The sequence below is a fragment of the Perissodus microlepis genome, chromosome 7, assembly GCF_051167445.1.
Source record: "Perissodus microlepis isolate ML-2025 ecotype Zambia chromosome 7, ASM5116744v1, whole genome shotgun sequence".
Taxonomy (NCBI): domain Eukaryota; kingdom Metazoa; phylum Chordata; class Actinopteri; order Cichliformes; family Cichlidae; genus Perissodus; species Perissodus microlepis.
Genome location: NC_140467.1, coordinates 58,548,570 through 58,573,044, shown reverse-complemented (window position 1 = coordinate 58,573,044; position 24,475 = coordinate 58,548,570). Strand labels below are relative to the sequence as shown.

General features: G+C 40.1%; 1 protein-coding gene across 1 annotated transcript; it reads left to right on the top strand.

Annotated features, from left to right (window-relative positions):
* Positions 1–289: 289 nt before the first annotated feature.
* On the top strand, positions 290–23,842 carry ccdc73 (coiled-coil domain containing 73). Its single transcript, XM_084936273.1, has 21 exons — positions 290–348; positions 3,696–3,785; positions 3,937–4,077; positions 6,188–6,259; positions 6,345–6,416; positions 6,508–6,543; positions 6,728–6,802; positions 8,268–8,306; positions 9,566–9,701; positions 10,693–10,772; positions 10,997–11,119; positions 11,382–11,441; positions 11,641–11,745; positions 16,389–16,499; positions 16,675–16,815; positions 18,213–18,426; positions 18,530–20,169; positions 20,397–20,493; positions 20,658–20,797; positions 22,508–22,587; positions 23,110–23,842. The coding sequence occupies exons 2-21, from the start codon at positions 3,741–3,743 to the stop codon at positions 23,291–23,293; spliced, it is 3,591 nt and encodes a 1,196-aa protein (XP_084792399.1). The 5' UTR covers positions 290–348; positions 3,696–3,740; the 3' UTR covers positions 23,294–23,842.
* Positions 23,843–24,475: the final 633 nt, after the last annotated feature.

Genomic DNA, 24,475 nt, shown 5'->3' with positions numbered 1-24,475 from the left:
TTTATTTTAAATATCAAATTCATTTAAATATTTAAACAAATGTTATGCATTTTTTTCTTCTCCGTTTGAGTGCCTGCAGGTGGTGTAAGTAAATCTTGACCATCTGCCTGTGTCACATTACTATTGTGCAAATATAGGACATCTCTATTAAAACTCTATTCTATTAATTTATGCATACATACGTTTTATTTGTGCATTATATATTTTATAGAAAACTACTGTCATATTTAAATTTGTATTTATATATCTTAAAGTTTTGGAAAATTTCACATTTTTGAGAATCTTCTCAGCATCTGTCCAGTGGCTTCCTGTAGTTCGCCATCTTGCTTGCTGTGCTAATTACTAAAGGTAAGCTACTGTATATCATCAACAAGCAAACATTTTATTTGAAGTACTTACTTATGGCAGTGCCTATTTTATTTCTCTGTTAAATTAGTGTACAAATATGTATTTCAGCATTAATATGGAAATGTATGTTTAAACTGCAGAGTCATGTTAGCTATAACTAGGTGGCTTTAGCTTTAGCTATCATGTTTGCTAGGCTAAACAGTTTGTGCTTATTCTGTTAGCATGGGAGTTTGATAACACTGGAAATACCTTTAGAACAACAGTACAGTCACAGTAAAAACTAATGCTCTGCATTTATTGTGTTGTTTATCAACATATCTGGGCCTTAGTGTTTTGCTAATACCCAGATTATTAGTTATCATCAGGATAATGATAACTGATTTTGGTACAGTTGAACCTAGAGCAACATTAGTTATCATAATCCAGGAACACCACCAATATGGGCACATCAGATACACCTGATATTGATAAGTCTTACACTGTCAGCTTTCTTCTCTGGCTTCAAACAGACTAAACTTTATTATTATAGTAGCTCTCTTCTAGTCTTACTGATTAAAGTGCCAAAAGTGCTTATCACATTCATACAGTACCTTTCCTTACACATAACCAGATTTGTGTATCCTGATTGCCAGTATTAGGGTAACTGGATCCAGAAAACAGAAAGGTATCCTGGGTTCTCTGAACTTGTTTTGTAGTGCAGGGCCAAGGTCTTAAAATTAGATCAATACAAATTCAGATGAACTACAGAACAATAACACATTTTTGTGTGTCATTATTGATTTAACAAAAATTAAGCCAAAATGCGTGTGTCTAAAAAAGTGGTGTGTAAAAACTTAGGTACACCCTACTATTGCTAATCAAATGTACTTTATGAATTGACATCAACAACTGATGATCAGTTAACATCTGGAGTATTCAGGTGTTTGTTAACCCAAGGAAGAAAGACATCAGCAATGATCTTACCATTGTGGGAAGGGTTATAAAGCCATTTTAAAATATTTTAATAGTCCTTTTTTCTACAGTGATAAAGTGTAAGACATTCAGGACAGTTGAAATCTTCCTAGGAGTGGATGTCCTAGCAAATTCACCCCAAGATCAGATCAATGTTCAGAGAAACTGCATAAAACGTAAGAGCTTTATATCAGACCCCTCAGGCCGATCTTGGCATGCTAAGTGTTAAAGTTCATGACAGTACAATTAGAAAAAGACTGAACAACTATGGCTTTGTCTGTTGGACAATGTGCTTTTGTCTTGTCCTTTGGACAAACAAGAGCAAAGTGGAGGTGTTTATCCATAATGTACAGCCTCATTATGGCAGTTCAGGAGATAGAGCCGGTCATGTACAAGTTGAGAGATTGGTGGCCTCTTGCCCAAGGATGCCAAATATCCTTGGGCAAGATACTAACCCCAAGTTGCTTTCTGATGCATCCATTGGAATATGAATGAGTGTGAATGTTAGATAGAAAGCAACTGCCTAGAAAAGGCATTTAATTTCATTTAGTCAACCATGAAATCCTCTGTATACCTAAAATATTCTAGAGTCACAGGTGAGGTCATCTGTCGGTCCAAATTGGGTCATGTAGCAGAACAATGATCCCAAGCACACCAGCAACTCTACAACAGAATGAGTGAAAAAGAAAAGAATCAAGGTGCGTCAGTGGGTTTAAGTCCAGAACTCAGTCTGATTGAAATGGTGTGCTGGGACCTTAAGAGAACTGTATAAACCAATCCCACAAAATCCAGTTAACTAACATTTCAAAGAAAGAGTACACCAAAATTCCTCCACAATGATGCGAGAGACTGATAAAGTCATACAGGAGGCCTTTACTTTTAAGCCCTGCTGCTAAAGGAGGTTTGACAAGTGCTTGAATCACGGGGGTACGTAGGTTTTCACACACATAAATAAGCCCACAGTATATTACAGCATATGTTGATGTTCATTTGAGGTTATATTTACAGAATTAATAATAAGGTATGATTATTGATACATTCTTTTAAATTCTATTTTATTGGAAGGAGGACAGCATACTTTGATAATGTTTAAATATATTTTTCTTATTAGTTTTCCAATTTAGAAAGAAAGACAAGCCGCTTCAGACTTTAAAAACACAACATCCCTTTTAAAGTCAGAAAGTTTGGTGTGCGTGACATTTTACTGGTCACATGAGGTGAAGCACAGGTCACTTACTTTATCATATCATTAACAATGTGACAGTAAGCCAGCATGAAAAGAAAATAAGTAGAGTTTATCAGTTTAACCCGTGCATTTCTTTTACTTGACGAGGTAAAATAAAGAAGCCAAATTGTTGTGTTGCAGTAGTTGGCAGTATCCACACTTGGATTGCATGTATTACAGATTCAGAGCTTCTTTAACTTTCTTTTATGGTTGTATTACAAAACAGTTACCAGCATAACTCACACAAAGATAATGCAAACTTCATGTTACTTGACAGAAATGTTCAATTTTAATGGCTACGGCACTTCTTTTAATTTGTCCCTTCATGGCTTGGAGGTAGTTAATACCTGCTCAACTAAATCCCAGGAAAAGCAAATAAAGACACTGCAGTTTCCTCCCCTCCTGCCACATTCACACATACACATTCAGGCTGTGCACATAGTGCGCCAGGAGAGCGACACACTAACGCACGCTTGCACAAATCCCCTCCCTGCTCAGCCGGGGGTCACAGTGTCAGTTTATGATAGTAGCCAATTCTAGCAGGGATCATTTAATTCTCCAACATGATTGATACTAGCGCAGGTTAAATGGGAGAAAAAAGGTCTGTTCTATTAAGAGATCATTGGCTAGTGGAGACCTCCCACTTAAATAGTTATATTTTCAGTAGGTGTGTGCTTGCAGTGTGTGTCTGTGTGTGTCACTCAGTTTCTTGGTTATGTTGAAGGGACAGTTGCAGAGGACTATCCACAGGTCAAATTAAATAACCTAGGTAATTTAAAAAGCATTGACAGTGCAATTTGTCCATTCAGTGTTATTGCTCTGACCCCTATTAGTGTCGATGGGCTGGTTCATTTGAACCTGGATGGCTTATTGAGGTGTTATCTTCTCATCGCAATGGAAGCGGTGTAAAACAAAGAAAGAAAAAAGCCCTAACAGTCATTTCAAAGCCATTAGGTCAGACTGCAGTGATTGAGAAGCATTACGAGGCCTTAATGTTCTTCTCTATTATTTCTACTAAAATCATTTAGGGGTAAAAATTGCAGATGAGGAAGTAATTATAAGCCTATAAGCTCATAAGTGGAAAGGCAGAGATGTTACTGCTTATTAAACCGTCTATTCTATTAACCTTTCCAACAAAATGCGCCCCACTCCCACCCCACCGGATTATCAGGCAGAAGAGGCCCAGTGGGACCTTTGGCTGCCCTGAAACGACTCGATGGATGTTAGCACAGAGTCTGAGACACTTCCCACCCACACCACTGTAAGTTACTAATTTTGACAGTGCAAGGCAAAGTAAATAACATCCATCAGCTGGTTTGTTTACTTGGCGAAAGATGAGATTAAAATACATTTTACATGAATGACATTGTTTCAATCTTAGCTTTGTTTGAGATTTTGATCTTCTTTTTCAGTTTGGAGAAGATGTGTTGGAACATGAGCTGAATCTTTCCAGCTCACACTGTCAGACGGAGAGTGGGGGGAACATCTTACTACAGCTGCTGGAATTCAAAACCAATCTGCTCGAAGCCGTACAGGAGCTGCATATTCGGAGGGTAAAGTTGAAGTTGTAACCAGTGTCACTGTGAAGGCATTAGGGTACCATCTCCTTATAGTTCACTTTATTTTAATTTCATAATCGAAATCACGTCCTGTGTCATGGCTCTGGTGGCATTTTTCTGTTTCTCCATGGTGGTAAAAGACGTAAGTACTTTTAAAAAAACTGTAACAAGTATAATAGACCAGTGATCCAATGTAGCCCTTTCGTGGGCAGTGGTGGTACTGCGTTGAGTGTCATGCCTTGATCCCTTTCTCCATCTTCTAGTATTAGCAGTAATTAACAGCAGCTTAGCGACAGAGTTCACTGATTCCTAACTTTAAAAAATCTACCAGCTCCAAGCAAGGTTCATCCATACTTTAAATACTGATCACATAAATTAGCAGAACATTTCATATTAATTTACCAAATTAGTGCAGTGAAGCTACTTTATTTAAATAGGTTGGTACTAGAATGATACACGATACTGACTTACGCATAATTTCAAACAATACTAAACGCAAAGATTTATAAGCAGATGCGTGAACACATGCTCTGTGTCAACACTGGTCATTATTAGCAGCGGCTTTCTGGAAATTACGCTGTGCTCGTTTAGGTTCAGAATTGGCTGACATGAGAGCTGTTTGAACTTTGAGGTGCCTTGTTATGTGTATTGTCTCTAGTATTGCTCACTTCCTCTATTCCTCTGTATTATATCACCATTTCCTGAGTAGAACTGAGACACTAATGACTCTGTTTGGCTGAAGAGCAGCGTAATTTCACAAAAATATTGGTTATGTTGGTATTAGAGCATCCATAGAGAAAGCCAAGTGCCCCTTTGGCTACGTGGATTTAACCCTGCTGGATATGATGCACATTATGTCAAGAAAGAGGGGAGGGGGTCATATAAGCCTATTAGCCCTTAACCAATGAGCACAAAGTCAATTTGTTTGTAAAGAACTAACAAAAAGAATAAAGCTTTCTCCCCTCCAGCAAGTACTTTAAATCCGAGTGTGCTTAAAGGTTAGAGGAGCAAAAATGGGATGTTGGTCGTTGAGCTTTTATTGTTATAGTCATGTTAACTCAAACACAGACATTAGATGATATATCAGTCTGTTCCTCCTCAGGCACTGCCGTTATCAAAGTAGCACTTTGTAGTTGTGTCGTTCACGGGGGTGGGAAGGTTAAGAGGCAAGAGGATGTCATGATGGAGCCGGACATTCCTGAGCAGGTCAAATTCCAGCACTTTCTTTTTTTTAAAGCGGTGTAACCAGCGGCTTTAGTTGGTGAAGATGAGTCATAAATGGGGAATAACTGCGAGTAAGAAAAATTGTCACATTACATGAAATGCATGTGATATGAGATTTAGTGTGATCTGGAAACAGCGTCAAACTTTTTCCAACTCAAATTTTTTTTCCAACAAACTTCCAAATGCCATTTTTTTTGTTTTTTAACGCCCAATAAAAGGTGACCATTCAGAACAGCAGTAAAAATGGTAAAAAGATGAAAAGCCACAGATGAGATTGTGCAACATGGCTTTTCGGCCTTCTCTTGATACACAGTTACCTGTTTTAATTTACATGGATTACTGATCTTAGAAAGGCTTTGCTGTGCATTTAACACATGCACTCACACATACACACAGCAATTATCCCCTGGTGGAAAAATAACAGCTTTATCTCCCGTGTACTCCATTTTTCTTTTTTTTGTGCCACGCTGGTAGCATACTTTAATAGGAACTTATAAAATAAGCTCGCTGAGTTAACCGGCTCCCACGTGCACATAAAAAAGTCCCCTGGATATAGTGAGTACTTGACTTTTACCTGCCTTCTCCAAGAGAAGAGGGAGGATAGGGATGGTTTTCCACAAATATCACCTCCCTTCTAATGTTCCCCCGTCGCTGACTGCTTCCACAAAAGATACGCAGGACTGAACCAAAGAAACTTAAAGCACTTTGCAGTTTTGGCTCAACTCCACTGGCCCACAGAGTGAAAAAGATGAAGATTTTCAGACTGAATCACACCTTCTTAGTCACAGCTTTCCCATTTAAATGTTCTTATCAGGTGTTTCCTGGTTGCTTGTCTAATTGTGAACTTACCGATGCCTGAGAATCAGTTTTTTTGGTTTAGGATGCAGAAACCCGCTTTGAGGATCAGATCAGTAAGCTGGTGTTGGAGAAGCAGGAGATGGAATGGGAGAAGGTACAGCTGATTTTATTTAACAAGTAATATCAAAGAATAGATGAGATCATCAGTAACTTTCTTCCGTCTTCCCTTTCATTTGCAGGAATCCCTACAGCATCGAATTGAATCGGTGACAAAGCAACACACTGAGTCACTCACAAATCTTAAGAAACAGGTGTGGTTTTTATTCCTCCATTTTCATTTCTAAACAAGACTTTTAACAATGTATTAAAACCTTTCCAAATAATTTATTATCTTTTCTCAAGTTTCAGGCCAAATTAAGAAACACAGAGGAGGAAAGGGTACAGAACTCTTATTCCCCCAAACATCCCCACGATAGAGCATTTTATTCAATAAATGTCTTTAGAGGAGAAGTAAATTTACTCATCTCAGTTGCACAGTTTTGGCCCTCGGAGTGAATTCTTTTGTGCTGTGCTTTGGGCTTTTATTGCTTTTTTGACACTCAAAATGAATTTAACATTTCAGGGGAAATATCAGGTCATTGCTGAGTTAAAAGACAAGGAGATTAACAACTTAAAGGAAGAGCTGAAATCACTGCAGGTACTGAGATGTTCAACATTCTTCTTTCTTCTCTATCTCTGTTTTATTGTAACATGCACACCAGCAGCACCTTTTATCCCTTCTTTATTAAAAATAAGCAAGATAGCACAGTTTAATCGTTAAACTGTTCAGAGAGACAAGTAAATAAAGAAAAGGCATGCTCGATCAGAGTCAAGGGTGCGGGGTTTTGGTGCATGAGCCTGGCCCGCTCTGGCTCCCCTCTGCTCATCTTCAGACTTGACACCACAGAGGTGATAAATGATCGTACTCACGGTCCAACGCACTTTAACAACCCAGCCGTGTTACAGAGACAATAGAGACCGTTTTTGATATTCTATCTGGGAGACTCTGACTGCTGTGTTTGGATAAAATGAAGCCCGTTTGTGTTCAATCTTGTGACACGGTCTGGTGGATTCTTTAATTTAACACATTATCACACAAGTGACAGGTGGCACTGAAGTGATTTAATTGCCATGTACCTTGACTTATCTGCACACCACTGGTGTTGTATGGCTCAAGTAATGTGAAATATAAAAAGATTCATACACCAGCTATTTTAATTCTAGTAGAATTTTTTTTTCATATTCATAGTAATGTTTAAATTCATGCAAATGATAAATGGGGTATTATTGCCCCCAAACTTTACCTTTAGGACTATTTTTTTCTGTATTTTGGGGCAAAATATTTTGTTGTTGTTTACATTTTATATGTTGGGAATAAAAAAGGAAACTGTATTTTCTCCTGGCCTAAGACGTAATTTGGACAAAGTCAGTGTTTTTTTGTTTGATTCGTTGTTTGTAGGTGGAAGTAAGTATACAGTTTAAAGAAGCAAAAAAAAACCACAACAATTTGGCAAAATGAGAAAACATCTGGTGGCCCTATCCAGGGTGTGACGGCCTCTTTGAGTCCTGTCAGTGAGGCGTTCATTGTGTAATAATCTATGCCAAAAATCTATAAACGTGGAGGGACTTAATCACAGAGCCCATAAAGACAGTGTATTTGAAAGTGAGATGTCTGCATGACATGATGGCAAAACAAAACATTTGGACATGCAGATGCAGAGAGAGAGTTACAGTACTGAAACAAAAGCGTATGTTGAGATGGGGCTTTCTGTCACATTACATGATCTTTATTTGGCAGAATTTTTGCATTTTTAAAAGACTGTAGATTCAAATTATTTCTTTTTAAATATATTTTATGTTGCTTTTTTTTTACCTGAACATGTTAAGGAAGTCTTTGCAACACAGGCTTCAAAGCTGAAATGTGAAGGGTTTTTTTTTAAACTTTGGAAAAAGCAAGACTTGCTTTAAATTTCCCTCAGTTGCTGCTGTTATTAAAAATGTGCCATCTTGATTCCAGATGTGTTGAAAACTGTCATGTACGATTGCAGCATCACTTATTTCTATTTTCTGGAAGCCGCTCTCAAAAACAGGCTCGCTGATTTTCTTTTACTTCTGTCACACAGTTGCTGAAGTACAACTTGGAGAAGAAATCAAGTGAGCTGGTAAGGACGGATTTTTCCATTTATACAAACTGTTGACAGAAGGTTGGTGGGAGGGGAGTAAAATTAAAAGAGGAGGATAAGGGAATGGTGCTAAGGAGGGATGGGTTTAGAGGGGAGAGCTCATCAGGAGTAACGGATAGGGAGTGTGTGACACTTTGAACTGCCAGCACAGCAGAGAAAATATCTCTATTAAAATATTTTATAACTGGGCCTCGCTCAGTTTAACCTTCTTTGCATGACGGTGGCTCAGCAGAGTGAGAGGGAGTTGTAGAGATCTGGCGAAAAGGAGAGTTGGACAGATTGACTGAAGGGAGTGAGAATGAAAGAGAAGGGAGTGAGTGAGAAAACGGGAGAAGGAAAGAATCTGCTCAGCTTGATACACACAATCAAACTGTAATGGCAGTTTGAAGAGCGATAAAGCGCTCTGAGGTATGAGCCCACTTGATTCTTACATTTCACTGAAAGAGGCAGGCACTAACTCTGTCAAAGCGTGATCCTCACTTTACTTGACAGCTGTTTCCACTGTCGTATGTCTTTATTTTGCAAAATAAGCTAGCTCCTTTTGCTGAGCCACAGCCATCAATCTGCTACAAGCTGGTAATAAAGGGGCAGCGTGGTGGTGAATAGGGGGTCAGTTCTGGATTTGAACCTCCTGGTGACCTGTAGTCGTTCTGTGATGAGTTTGTTTGTTCTCCCTGTTTCATCCAGAAGCTCTAGTTTCCTCTCACAGTCCAAAGACCTGCATGCTACGTTAACTGGTGTTTCTTATTTGGCTGTAGGATGTGAAAGTGTGTCACCTGTGTCTGCATTGCCCTGTGATGAACTGGCGACTTGATAAGTTTTTCTCTTAAGCCCCCAAGGTGGATAAGTGGTTAAAAAATGGGCAAAGAAAGAACTGGAGTCAGGGTGAAATAGCTAGTCTGACCCCTACAAAAGTAAAACAGATCTGCATATGGGCATATCTGATCGACCAATTTACTTTTAAGGGGGAGGGGAGAGAAGCTGGGGACAGGCAGGTGGTGGTGGCTTTAAAGTCTAAGGAGTTTTGCTGTCACCATTTATCATTTGAAACCAGATATAACAAGTGAGGGGCGGATCAAACTGAGAAACCGAGGGCCCTCATAGGTTAGAGACATGTCAGTCACATGTAGAACCATCCTCAGTGATATACAAACAGTCCTAGGATCTGTGTCCATTAACGGGCCGGGTCCTCCTCAACATATTTCTTCTTGTCTGTTTTAACTGTGGCCCCTCCTCAGGAACAGAAACTGGCCTTACAGAGCCGGACAAAGGACGGCCACCTGAGCCAACTGGGAGAGGTGGAGAAAAGATTCAGTGCCTTGTCCAGGCAGTGTGCCATGGTCAAGCAGGCCCATGACAACCTGGAGCAGAATGGTAATAGATACAGAAAGACAGATATATAAATGAATGTTCTGGATGTTGATCACTCTAGGCTTACTAATGATCCCATGCAAACAATTATATGCACAAATCAGATCACACATTTCACATATGTGCCGCTTCAGTTTGTCATTACTGAGTGTTATTAGGTTGTTTTCAGCAGAAGAGGTTCTGCTTTGTTCCCAGTATAGCCTGAATTCTCTCGGTTATAAATATAATAAGGTGCTGGAAACAGTTCACAGGGATCCTGGTACATCGTGACGTGATACAGTAGTATGTCTCTGCTCATGCAGAATTTTCAACAGCACATTCATTCCTGAGAAAATCTTCCTTCACATCATTCATTTCACTTTATCCTCGTCTTTGTTTTGGGGTCAAGATCTGGGTAATGCGCAAAGGTCACTGTCATGTTTCTTTAAATGCTCCTCTAGGAACACTTTGATAAGAGTAAACTATGAAGACATCTCCCAGGTCAGCAGCGAGGTTTAGTTTAGCACTGGGTTGCTATCTAGAGGCTTTATGTGAGCCAAGAAAATATTCCCACACCACCAACACCAGGCAGCCTGTCCTGCTGACACCAGGCAGGATTGATCCATCACATTATTTTCCTGCTCTTTAACTTTTTAACCTTGCTGTCTACTCATCTAACATACTTTCCTCTTTTTCCTGTCAGCTAAAGGTAGAGTTTTTGTCAATGAAGCCCAGATGTAGTCATGTTTAATGAGACGTGTGTTCTTAAACTGACCTTTTGCACAACACCAGCCTCAATTTTTAAGCCCAAAAGGCATTTTTTCGCCAAATATTGGGATTATTTTAATGTCTGTTACAATTAGTGGTAAACCAACTGCAATGGGAAATCCATTTCATCTTGTGTCCTGTTGTTTAGTTTTTTCATTTAATTTGTGATTTAGATGGGAATCCTTCCTGTTTGCCCTCATGTATAAGCTGTGTATGTTTCATGCTGTACTATGTGTCAATATTCCAGTTGATGAAGCCATGAGAATTAACAAGAAACTGACTTCTGCTAATGAAAAACAAGAAGCAACCATTGTGTCACTAAAGAAGGTATGGGGCCAAGTGGTCTAGCATTTAGATTGTTTGAGGCATTTTTGTGATTTTCCTTCTAAACTTTGTACCATTTGGCGTTATCAGTTAAATATCAGCCACTAAAATATATTGTTGTTTCAAACTAGAATATATTGAGGGTATTATTTGAGTTGTCCAGTGGCCTGAGTAGTTTGTGAGGCATCAGCTTGACTAATCCTGTGATTCTTATGGTGTCCTGTCAGGAGTTGGATGAAGTCAGTAATGAGCTCAGCAAGGCCAAGATGACTTCAGTTAGACCGGCCAAACCCTACAGTCCCACAGGCAGAGAGCAGCATATACAGCAGCTGCACAAGAAGCTAAAGCTGGTAAATGATGGTCCTTAACAGAAATCGTGTTTTATTCTAGCAATTCACAGCAAAAAGATCCCAGGTTCAAATCCCATTCTGTGTGAAGTTTGCATGTTAGCCCTGCAAAAGTGTTTGCCGCTGCATAGTACATGGGATAAGCTCCAGCCCCACTGCAACCCTTATTTAAATAAGCAGAAGAGGATAGATGGATCGATTGATTAATGCTGAAAAAACTAATCCAGTTCTGACACAGACAATATTTATTTTTTTGTATGATTAGGAAACTGAAATGAACAAGAAGCTAAGGGAGGAAAATGCAACTGAACTAGCAGAAAAGCAGGTAAGGACCTGGAACATGACTAAACCTAGACAGCTTTTAATGTTGAGTCTCTTCCTTAAGTGAAATTTTGTGAACGTGATTGTTTTGGAAACTCCTTTGAAGTATTTCCACTTTTTATGATGTCAAGGTTCAAATAAACCAAAATCAAGCCCGGTCGGTTTGTGCGCCATTATTGTGTTTGTGTCTGTGTGTGGTTTAGGAGGTGATACGGTCTCTGCAGCACACCCAGCAGCTGTTGCTGAGTCAGACGCAGACAGTGAGGAGAGTAGAGTTGGAGCTACAGACACAAAGACAGACGTACGAGGTCAGAGTATTTCATCCTGTACTATTTTGTGGATGCAACTCTTCACATGTATACATGTTAGCCAAGACTTCCCTCTTGCCATGCCTTGGTAGCCTTTTTCTGAATTGGCTTCCCTTACATTCCCCTGTATTCTGCACTAAATTCCTACCAAAGTTCCTTATCTTCATGTAATGGTAAGATGGAGAAAAAGTTTCTAGGTGTTCTGGACAGTTTCAGTTTGATGTGTTCTTCAGTTCCTCCTGCACACCAAACTCTCATTCAGCTTTATTATTATTTTCAAGGGCAACTGTTTTTTGTCTGTTTGCTTGGAGCATCTCATTGCAGTTGCGTGTGATCTGTCTGTAGTGTCTCTGCAGACCTAAATTACAATCCCCGATGATGAAACACATGTGAAGTTTGCTTTAACAGATCAAAAGAAAGAAAACAGCTAATATGCGTACCTGTGTGCCTGGCTTGAAATGACCTCCACCAAAGAGTTTCTGGTTTGAAGGCATTTGTGTGCATGTCATTCTGTCTGTAAATACAATAGCTTGAAAACTTTAGAATAAATTCTGGTGAAACTCTGTAGGGGTGTAGAGTGGAGTCTACACCCCATTAAAATTAGGCTGACATCCATCGAGATCTTCAAAGTCAATGAATTATTGGTCAAGAGTTGATGATGAACCTTATAACCTAGAAACTATGCTTCTCACAAGTGTGGTGTGTATTGTCAACATATACAAAGTACTGTATAAAGATTTAAAATATGTCACATTTGACCTCTCCCCTCTGCTTTAAGGTCAATAGACTGATCTGAAGATCAGAGAGATAATAGTGATACTTAAAACTACGTTTATTACTGCCATTGTTTGTTTTGACAACATATAGGCATATAGGGAATGATATGTGATATATATTGACATATCGGGATTCTAAACTTTCATAAATTGTCTTTTGTATTTAGAACTAATTAAAATTCCATCGCCTTTGTTTGTTTTTTGCAACATTTACAAAGGTATCCTGGATCGTGGGGATTATAAATTTTACATTGTAGTTTGGATCCAAATATCATGTCACATTTGACCTCTGATCTTTTATATTTTTTTCAAGGTGACCCCAAAATGTTTGTCTTTAACTCTTTACCCCCTGAAAGCTGTCTGGGAGCAATCCTTGAAGCTGTTTTCTGTTGCATTTCGGCCTGCTTATAGAACAAAATGACCGGGCTTTGCCACAGAAGTTAGGGAGGGTGATCTCTGCCTCTACCACTTAAAAAAAAACATTCTGATAGTCGTCAAACCAAAACCAAATCAATTTATTAATTATACTGAGGTGTCAGAAATCATCAGTGATACAGGGGAGGTCGTCAGATATCATCTGTTTGAGTTAAGCAAAATATTGACAAGCGAATGAGAACGAGCTGTCCAGTTAATTAAAAATATACTGCAGGGAAATACTATATAATATGCTCATGTTATTCATGTCCATTTAAAAATCACTACATATTAATATTTATCTTATTTGTGTAATCAAAGTAAACATCTGTCATGCTAATCTCCAAAAGTTGATTCTGTTCATCTGGACGTAGCGTTTTGTGGGAGAAACGTTTCGTCACTCATCCAAGTGACTCCTTCAGTCTCAGCTGACTGCAGGTTTCCCCAAATCTTATAAACAGTACATTTGCATAATGACTGAAACCAGCCCACTGAAGGAACAATGGGCTGGGAGGTCAGTTCCTTAATCATAATTATGCAAATTCTCATGACCATTGATCAACAACCAGTGACCAAAACCCACTGATCAAAGCCCACTGATCAATGGCCATGAGTACCATTCACAGAGAGTTGGGGAATGGCTGCAATCACAGCATGTAAGATGGTGACAGATGTATCCTTAGGCCCCCTCCTCGATTCAGAGATGGTCTTTCCCTTTTCACATAAATGGCCTGCTTGACTCCGCGCTCAAACCAGCGTTCCTCCCTGTCCAGGATGTGTACATCCTCATCATTGAAAGAGTGTCCACTGGCCTGTAGGTGTAAATAGACTGCAGAGTCCTGGCCTGACGAGGTAGCTCTTCTGTGTTGTGCCATCCGCTTCGCCAGAGGTTGTTTGGTTTCCCCGATGTATAAATCCTGGCAATCCTCGTGGCACTTAACAGCGTACACTATGTTACTCTGTTTGTGTCGGGGGACCCGATCCTTGGGGTGGACCAGTTTTTGGCGCAGCGTGTTTTGGGGTTTAAAAGCCACAGAGACCCGGTGTTTAGAAAAAAATGCGTCTCAACTGCTCCGATACTCCTGACACATATGGGATCACTACAGGTTTTCGCTTGGACAGCGGTTGTCCTTCTCTCCTGGATCGGCTGGAGCTTTCTTTTGGCGCCTTCCCAGCTTTGACAAAAGTCCAGCTGGGATAACCACATTTACTCAGGGCCTTCTCGATGTGCTGTTCTTCTGCTTCCCTGGCTGCTGTGTCTGTGGGGATGGTGTTCGCTCTGTGTTGTAGCATCCTGATGACACCCAGTTTGTGCTCCAGTGGATGATGAGAGTCAAACCTTAGATACTGATCCGTATGTGTAAGTTTACGGTACACGTCAGCTTTTAGATGTCCCCCATTACTGATGGAAATCTCACAGTCTAAGAAGGCTAACCTGCCACTTTTCATATCCTCCCTGGTGAATTTGATGTGTCGGTCCACTGAGTTAATGTGATCCGTGAAATGTGGTCCGTCCTGAGATTTGATTTTCACCCAGGTGTCATCCACATATCTGAACCAATGGCTTGGTGGTGTTCCAGGGTAGGATAGCAAAGCCCTCTTTTCCACTTCTTCCATGTACAAATTGGCCACGATTGGTGAAACTGGGGAGCCCATGGCACACCCATGTTTCTGCCTGTAGAACTGACCCTTGTATGTGAAGTAGGTGGAATGAAGACACAGTTCAAACACACTTGGTCGATGCTGAGAGCGGTCCTGTTGCTGAGGTTGGGGTCATCCTGTAATCTCTTACGGACTACCTCCAACGCTTCCGTGACTGGGATGCAAGTGAAGAGAGATGTAACGTCGTACGAGACCATGGTTTCATCTGCCTCCATAATGACATCTCTCACCTTCTCAACAAAATCCAGAGTGTTCTGGATGTGGTGCTCAGAGCTGCCCACCAGCGGGTTGAGGATCGAAGCCAGAAACTTGGAGATGTTATAGGTGACAGAGTTGATCATGCAGACAATCGGTCTTAAAGGTGCACCCTGTTTATGTATTTTCGGTAAACCATACAGACTTGGTGTAGACTCCCCTGGGTACAGCCTGTGGTATGAGGTCCGGTCGATAGCCTTGTCTTGTTCTAACTGCTTCAGACAGTCTACCACCCTCTTCCTGTAGCCACTTCCTGGGTCTCGTTTCAGGGGCTTATAAGTATTTTCATCACTGAGTAGTGACAAAATCTTCTCATGATAGTCTTTCTGGTTTAGCAATACTGTGCACTGACCCTTGTCTGCTGGAAGGATGATAATGTTGTTGTCATCACTAAGTGATGTGAGTGCCTTCCTCTCCTCCATGGTGATGTTGGATGCTGGGGGCTTTGAATTGCTGAGACAGGCCGAAACTTTCGTCATGCTAAGTAAATAGTGCCCAGAGAGAGAGCTACATTTTGGAGTGCTTCTTGTTTATTAATGTGTTAGATTGGATAATTATGTCCAAATACACATTTCAACCTTGATCACACATTTAGAAAAGTGTTGCAAAGTGTAAATCGGAAAAAAATAGCACATCTTAATCTCCTGATTTATTTTTAACTGGTGTATTCATGTTATATTGGTAAGCATCACTGGTAAGCAAAATTGATTTAATAATAACAAAGCTTTTTTGCCTACAGGAGAGAAAAAATTAGCTCCAGGTGTGTCTTTGTTTATCAATAATAAGGAAGAAATAGAAGAATTTATCTTGTTGATTCTTACAAATTGCAGTCATACATTTAAGCCCCATTTAACAAAAAAATTGGGGCGAATGAAATTTATCCTTACAGACTCTGGAGTTTAAAGTTAGTGCGATTTCAGTCCTTTTATGTTAGAATACTTTAATTGGTTTTTGTGTGCAAAAACAAAAATAAGTGCCAAACTTATAGTAATGACATGTCTGTTATCCCACTTCACCTTTGTAGAAACCTCCTTTTCATGCACGTTGGAGTTTTGGCTGATAGAAAATGTGATTTATGTCTCCAGATAAAACCCTGCACCACCCATTGGTCCCACACAGATCAGAAATTTTTCAGGGTCTATTTAAATGATTATAGAGTAAATTTATGCAAAGACCAAAATGAATGACAACCATTGTTCCTTCCCATAAACTTGATGAATGGGATGTTGTATATCACAGCATGTACATATGTGAATATAGTCGGCTCCACAACTGAATGATAGTGTGTTTATTCTGCATTTATAGCTTTAAAGTTTATTGTTCTCTTTTCTTCTCTCTATACCACCCCCTCTCATTTTAATTCACCTATTCATTAATTTATTAAAATCATTATCAAAATGACACAAGCCAACTGATTTGTATTAGCAAGAAGTCCTCTCTCTGCCTGCCCTGTTTAGAACCCCCTGTTCACATTAAATAAACACATAAAAATTTAGTATTGCACTAAAACCCCATGGGCGATTAATTTTACTGCAGGCCCTTAAACAGGAACATGAGGTGATGGGAGAGCAAAGCAAGGCAATGGAAGACAAGGTGGCCCAACTGATGGAGAGCTATGCTGCTTCCAAGACCAGCTGGGACAAAGAGGTAGAAGAAAAACTGTGCTGTGGGAGAAGGCAGTGTGATGATAGTAGCACATATTTATAGTGTCCGTCAGGCTGGACTCTTCTATAGCAGACTTAATGTGTATATGGGAAAATGCCAGAAAATCATACAAGCTCATTTAAAATCACATCTTTCATTTGTCTGTGTGGGTAAACAGAAGACGAAGTTTCTGGATCGCCTCAAGACACAGCAAGAAGCCCTTCAAGCACTGAAAGAGGCTTATGATGATCTTCATCAGAAACACGCTGAGCTGTCCTTACAGGCCAAATCACATGAACAGCACATACATGAAATGGAGGTATGTATCCAAAAACACATGTAGGGGATTACACGTGTCATGTGAGGCAGGAGTGACAGATGGGTACGGGGGGGAGCTACAAATGACAAATAATGCCACTGTGATTTGTAGCGGAAGTAGTGAACAGGTGAAAGAGAGCCTGGAGAGGTGGAGAAGAGAAATAAAAGTTCGTAAAAACAAGCAGATGTAACAGGGATGCTCCAAGGAGAAGAAGCAGTGATGGTGGATTAATTTAAATACCTGGGGTTAACCATTCAAAGCAATGGGCAGTGCACAAGTAAGGTGAAGAAGAGAGTGTAGGCAGGGTACAGTTGTTGGAGATGAGTGTCTTGGGTGAGACCTGCTGCTATAGAGACAGTGGTGCTGAAAAAGGACAAGAGGCCGAGCTCCAGATTAAAGCACAAAGGGGATCAGGTCTGTGGAGCAAATTGTCCCTAACATCAGGACATCTCCAGTATTAGATGCTTTCAAACCCTGTATGTATTTTTTGGCTTTTAAATCAGAATGAGTTTGAAGTACTTTCATTTGTGCTGTTTTTACACAGCTTTATATTTCATTTAACTCTGTCATTTTTCTCCTGTGTTTTATTTGATTTGATCATTTTAGATATATAGCACTTTGTTCAACAGCTGTTGTTTTTAAATGTCCTGTAGAGACGAACTTTACTTGATTTGAGTACATCAGAGAGACAGCTCAGGTTCAGTGTTTCGGAGGCAGAGTTATAGCAGCAAGGCTGACGGTTGGACATGTACAGGGGAGAGATAGTGGATACACTGGGCAAAGGATGCTAAATATGGGTCTGCCAGGCAGGAGGAAAAGAGGAAAAGAAGATTCATGGATGTTGGTGTGACAGTAGAGGATGCTAGGGATAGGGTGAGATGAAGAAGAAGAGAGTTTCTCTTAACAGAACACAATAAACACTTTTCTACAACTCTTTTTTTACATGAAAAACTCATCACGCAGACTTTGTACTACTCAATTGATAAGTTTAAAGTATTTACAGGGGACCTTCACTTTTTACTACCAATATCTGTACTGTTGCAGTGTTGGATGATCGTATTAAAATTGAAAAATAACTAAAATGAAAAATTAACAGGTTGTGTTTTCAGCAGTTTTGACAGAAAGTGAAATACATGTGCTGAATTGCAGAACATTAAGTACTGCAAAGCGGTCCTCTCATTTATTAGACAAACCTTTCAAAACAGACCAGAGTCAGCACTTGAGCATTCAGGGATAAAGAAACCAGGAACAGAGCTCACTATAATATTTTTCATAATATTCTGATTTACAGCTATGGGAATAATGTTAATAACAGCAGGTGTAGCTGATGTATAGTAGGTGAGTTTATAAGAGAAACTGTCATGTGAATGCATGCACGTTTATTTTTCTTTGCACAGGTAAGAGACAGCAGCCAGACACTCAGTCTTTCTACCCATCCCACCTCTGTGGAGGAAGTTAGAGGCGAGGAATCTGTGAGTGAACGCATCTCCAGATCTAAGCTTCCCGGCTTTGGCAGTCTGCAGCACTCGGTCTCCTCTCAGGCCAAAATTCCAGACCGTCTAGAGGACACAGCAACTGGGACTACGATACTTGCCACTGCAGAAACTGAAGGTCAGCACACTAAATATAAACATACAGACGATAAATATGTTCTAAGACACTCTGAGACAGTCATTTTCTTATTTTTTCTCATGCGCGTTTTATTCTCTTTTAGGTCAAAAAGTCCCAAAACAACAGTCACAAACAATAAAAGAGCCTTTAAGCCACCTAAAAATGCCCAGTTGTCCACTTACCATGAATTCTTTCAGCTCGTCTACTTTTTCTGGGACAGGAGCCACAGAGGCCATAACATTGAACAAAGGGGTTAACAACTCGAAAAGTGAACACAGCCCTGATGTGATTTCAGATCTAACTAATACTGCTCTCTCTGTGTCTGATGATGATACCCACTTTATCAGAGGTTGCTGTGCGAGTAGTATAACTGCATCAAACTCCGATTACAGCTCTCTCTGTGAATCTGCAGATTTACCAACAAACATGAAAAATAAAGGCGACGACACAGGAATGAATGCGAAAGAACATGAGGAGAAGGACAACGGGAAACAAGGAAATAGCCACAGAGAAGAAGAGGAGAAAAATACAGGACAGCTGAGGAATAGGGAAGACGATCAAGGAGAAGATGTGAAGGAGGGAGGACGTGCTGGAGAAAAAAGAGGAACAGCCATGGCACAAACAACAGATAGAAGAAACAGGCGAGAGGACAGTGAGGGGTCAGCAAAGGATGCTGAAACAGAAACAAAAGATAGAGCGGATGGAGTGAAGGAGAGAGAAAAGACAGCAGTGCAGACACCACAAACACAGATACGAGCCCAGACGATCACTGATATGACTGCTGAAAAGAGCCACACACTGCAGGTCATTGACTTCATGGGCGCTGAGCCGCCTGTGGATGTCTGTAAACCCTCAGACTTCACACAAAGTCTCTGTCAGAAAGTCAGAGAAAAGGATGCTGAATGCAAACATTTGAAGATCCATGGTGAGACTGGAAGAGATGGAGAACATCAAAGTCTTAGCTCTGAACAACAGGAAGTTTCAAATTTGTGTCAAAACGAGGTCCAAAGCTCAGACGGAGACACAGGATCACTAAATCAGCCTCCCACCAAAAAAGCAGGGGAGCTTTCTGCTGGACTTTCTGAACACCTGAATCAGTCGAGTACCTCACAGACAGACGATGCCGCATCAGCTGGTCACTCAAATGGTTTTCACAGCGCTGAAAACTTGGGATCATGTCAGACAGATACAGAAACACGTACTCCTTCTGATGTTATTTCAGATATGACGCAAACAGATGAAAGCTTTGATGTACCTGTGAGTGAAAAACTGGCAGAACCTGAGCAGCTGCTGGAAAGCTTAGAGCAGAAAAATGGGCAGCTGAAGTCTGTGGTAACTGTTGAAGGAAAGGGGGATCCAAGTGTAGAGAACAGAAGAAAAGATGAATCAAGTGTAGATATGAATGTCTATCAAACACCTATGGAAGAATCCCACTTAAAAGATGGCAATGTTAATATTACGATGGGTGCCATAACCCTTGATTCTGAGGTGAAAAGTGAGCATATAAAGGACACAGAAGATACAAAGAAGACTAAAAGTGAAACAGATCCGAAGCTGCCATTCGTTACAAGTCTGGGTCACAAGCAGCCTGAGTTAGGAGAGAAGCTGCTGAGTGATTCTGGCGAGTCGTCTCTGCCCAGCAAAAAGACTTACAGGCCATTATTTGAATGGGCCGGTGCCGAGAGAAGAAAGTCAAACTCCAGAACAAAGTCAGATGTCACCATAGCGCACCAGCCAATCCAGGTATTAGAATCAAAAGGTTGTAGCGTTTTCAAGCTGTGTGATGAAAATATTTACAACAGTTTCAAAAGTCATATGATGCTCATACAGGACTAACTAGCTACACTAACCTAGAGAAGTGCAGTTAATTTTAGTTTGTAATCGTAACAATTTTTTGACATTCAGATGTAGAAATGCTTTAAAGCTGTGATTACTTTTATATCAGTTAAAATCTTGGTGTTTTTTTCCAGGGATCTTCTCTGTCTGAGCAGAATACAACTGCTGGATTCCCAGGACATCCTGCCAGCACAATAATACCCAAGCCCCTCAAAAGCAAACACGACAATGGTGGTGGTTTATCATTTCACTAAGGAGCACAGAAACTGCTCTGATGCATGACTAGGAACATCTTACGCAGTGAATTCATTGTCCGTCTGCGTTTCTTACCATTACTAATCATCATTCATTCTTGCTTTCTTGCTGTTCTTGCCATCTCACCTCATTCCTCTTAGTCCCCTTGGTGATTATGAGGGCATCAGACCTGTTGAATGTCTCCAGTGTCTGTGGGACCGCACCTTCCCTGAGGAGAAAGCAGCAGGGACTCTGGGAAGCAATGCAGGAGACCTGCAGAGAGAGAACAGCAGCAGATACGGTCAGTTGTTAAGAAGTAGGGAATTGCTGGTACGACACTTTAGAAGGTGGTTCATTTATAACTGTGAGAGTTAATAATCATATATGTATGTCACAGAAGTTATTTTAAAATAGCTTGTAAAACACTAGTCAAGTGATAAAGCACAGCTCATGATTTACATACCTTTACATTTGAGAGCTTTATTGATGAGTCCTCACTGTGCGAGCTGCACTTTGGAAAATTTAATTTCAGCTGCTGAAGCCTGTGTCCAAGTACATTTCATCACAGTGAAGCTTTAATCGTGTTCTCTAGTACAAGTTGATGTTGAGCAGCAGGAAATGGCCACAGTGTCGTGTTCACATAGAAATGCGTGCCCCCCCCCTGTCAGAGGACATCAGAATGACCGTTATAAAAGGGTTTTCTCTGTCGAGGTCATTGCTGTTCCACAGATTCAGAGCTTCATCATTTTATAGAATGTGTCTGAGCGGAGCCCACGGGAAATTTGAGCTGGAGCTTGAATGAATATGCCCGTTACAACAGCCTGACATGTCCTCAGAGGAACTAGATATTAAAATGCTCTTTCAACATTTTTGTGGTCCTGGACTTTTAGAATGTAGGAGAACTTGTTTAACAGAGTACGCAGAATATCTGACAAAGATTTCAGAGGTTTCAAACTTTCCTGCTCTTTGATTAATGTTCGGTCAGGTGTTGACCAAATGGATGTGGCTTGATGTATGTTGAGCTCATAGACAGCCAGACAGACAGAGAACAAATGACCTGTGGAAGAAAAAGTACCTAATGATGCCTGGGTACCTCGCCTCTCTCACTCACTCAGTCTCTGGTCTCCACTCTCGCTCTGTCTTCCTCTCTCACTTCATCATTTGTCCCTCACTCACTTTCTCCACCCTCTTGCTGTTTCAGTTTTTTTAATTCTGTTTCACTTTTTCTCTCTCACACGCTCCCAAACTCTTTTGTCACCATCACCGCACTGTCACTCTGTGTTTTACACAATCCAGGTGCTCGCAGTTGAGGGAGATGGGCTGCAGCATGACTCGAGTATGAGGGGAAAAAACAAACTCATCTGATAGTTTAACAAATTGTAAAGAAGACCAAAGCGAAGAGTTCTGGCTGCTCTCTCTGGGCTGGATACAGATACAAATATCAGTTGTTGCTGCTTATTGTCTGCCCTGAATTTGTTTATCTGTCTTTTCTTTTCTTACGAAGGAATTAAGCATTGAACTGACATTTTGTACCAAAAAAAGACCAAATGGTGGTGATAGATTCCTGCCTTAGAGGTGCTCCAGGTGGATCACAGTCTGTGGGCTTCTGCTTGTCCGCTTGATTTTCAGAATTGGCCATAGATTGCAGATCAGATTAAGATCTGGGGAGTTACTGGGTTGTGAATCCACATTGTTCATTTGATATTTCACTTTATCACTTTATCAGGACTAGATTGCGATCACTCAGGATTTGGCCTAAAAGCATGCCACAGAGAACTGAAGGAGAAGGTTGAACACTATGAATACTCACTCTTTTCATACATTTGATTTATCTGCCAGTAATAGTCCAAATCCTATAGAAGAATCTTTGTGTTTCTTATTTACTGTATTATCTCAAACTATTATATTACAGAATAATAAATATGAAACACAAACTTTGTGTGACCACAATCACAGCTTTCTCACAGTGGATATTTGGTGATATCTACTGTTTGTCGTCGTTTTTATGCAGGATGGCAGAGCTCCTCCGCCAAGCTGTTCTTTTCCAGCCTCCAGTACAGGCAGCAAACTGTCATGGCAAACCACTGCAGAGTGAGTATGTTTGTTCTTTAGAAAGAAGACACCAGCATTTGAACCAGAATAAATGTCAAAGTAAATAAATAATAATGGGCAAATTTCATAGCTCAAATCTTTGTATCTACACACCTGAATGAAAATGTTTTTCACTAACGTTTTGGCCCATTCAGTATTTAACAAAAGTATTGACAAAAAACAAGAGGTTTTTTTTTTTTTTTGTTTTTCTTGGTTAAAAATTATATTTTAGAAGTTTTAGAAGTATTCTTATCATCTTATTCTATTCCAGCGTTTTTCTAATTTTTGCTATGTAACTTTGCACTGTCCACTTTCTGCTGTAACAAATTTCCCATGTGTGGGGCTAATAAAGGTTATTTTATCTTATTAGCTTATCTTAAACATTTTCATTTAAGTGCATTACTTCAGTCTAATGGTAAGGAGAATTTGTATACCTTCATTTGAAATGTTCTTATTATTACATGATTAATAATATGATTACTGACTACAAACAAGTTCATGCTAGTGTTTTCTTTGAATCAGGTGTAGCAGAGCTCCTACCTTAGCTGCAGGTCCTAGTTCAGAGTCCAACTGGGAACTCTCCTGCTCCCAGGAGAGGGACGACCAACAGGAATCATTCAGGGCGCAGATCTCCAAAATCGAACAGTTCCTCAAGACAGAGAGGCTCCGTCTGCCCAAAAGACAACGAACTGAACCAAATCTGTAGAAACTGCTGGTCGTCTTTATTTGTCCTAGGTGAGACATTGTGTGGCACACGTTTGACAGTTATTGTTAGCGCAGGTCTAAATGTTCTGAAACACGATTGCTTTTTAATATATACATGTGTTACTGATTCCTTTGAACTGTATAGTTTCTTCTAACATTGCTGTTTGAAGTTTAAAGTTTTTGGGTCAAACCATTAATTCTTCACTTTATTGTTATTTTAACGTTTCTGTGCTTTAAATGGAAAACTGCAGAGTTTGTGTGTTTGTTTCACACGTGTGTATTTTTATGTTTTTAAGTGAAGAGATGAAAATAAGATAAGATAGCCTTTCTAAGTGACAAATATACAATACTACTACTGCTACGTTGGTAAGATTTTATTTTATCACACAGTTGCATGTGATTAAAGTAATTTTAAAAAGGCTCCGATGTCACCAATGTAAAAATCCAACATTTCCATTCTCTTGTAATTTCATTAAATTACAGGGTTATCAGTTGTTTTCAAAATATTGTATACAAAGACTTTAGATACACTACAAGTTTCTGCAGCCTCACTGACACAACACTGACTCATCAAACCACACAAACAAGACATCAGTATGTGTTGCATGTCTTTTACTGGAAACATTATTCACAGTAAATCATGCATTCACAGCAAACAGCTGGATAAGTAAGGACCAAGAGCGCTGTTGCCCATTAAAAAGGCTGGGAACATGCTAATTAACATTAATTAGCATCATAGCCAATCAGTGTGGCATGTCTCAGAGGAGCTCTAATTGTGGAGGCACCTTTGGTCTACACCATGTTGTTTCTGCTGCTGCTGTTGTTGGAGGCAATTACAACTCGGGACACTCTGGTTTGACTGTGTTTACACCTATTAAATTAACAGAAATAACAGTTCAAATAACAATTAGCACTAAATACCCCAACCCTAATTAACCAAAAATCAATTAGTGAACACACAGTCCAATTAACACGTACTAACAAGCCTCTCGTTAACTTTATGTTCCCTGTGAGGATGATGGCGGAAAGAGCATATGGCCCCACAAGAGCATGAAGCAGCTGACCACACATGTTTGGATTCTCATTAGTCTGGTTGCTGCTTATGTACTGTAGACGTGTGGCATTTGGCTTCAGCTCACTCGCCTCAGGTTAGTTTAAGTGGGTTTGAGAGTGTTGGACAAAG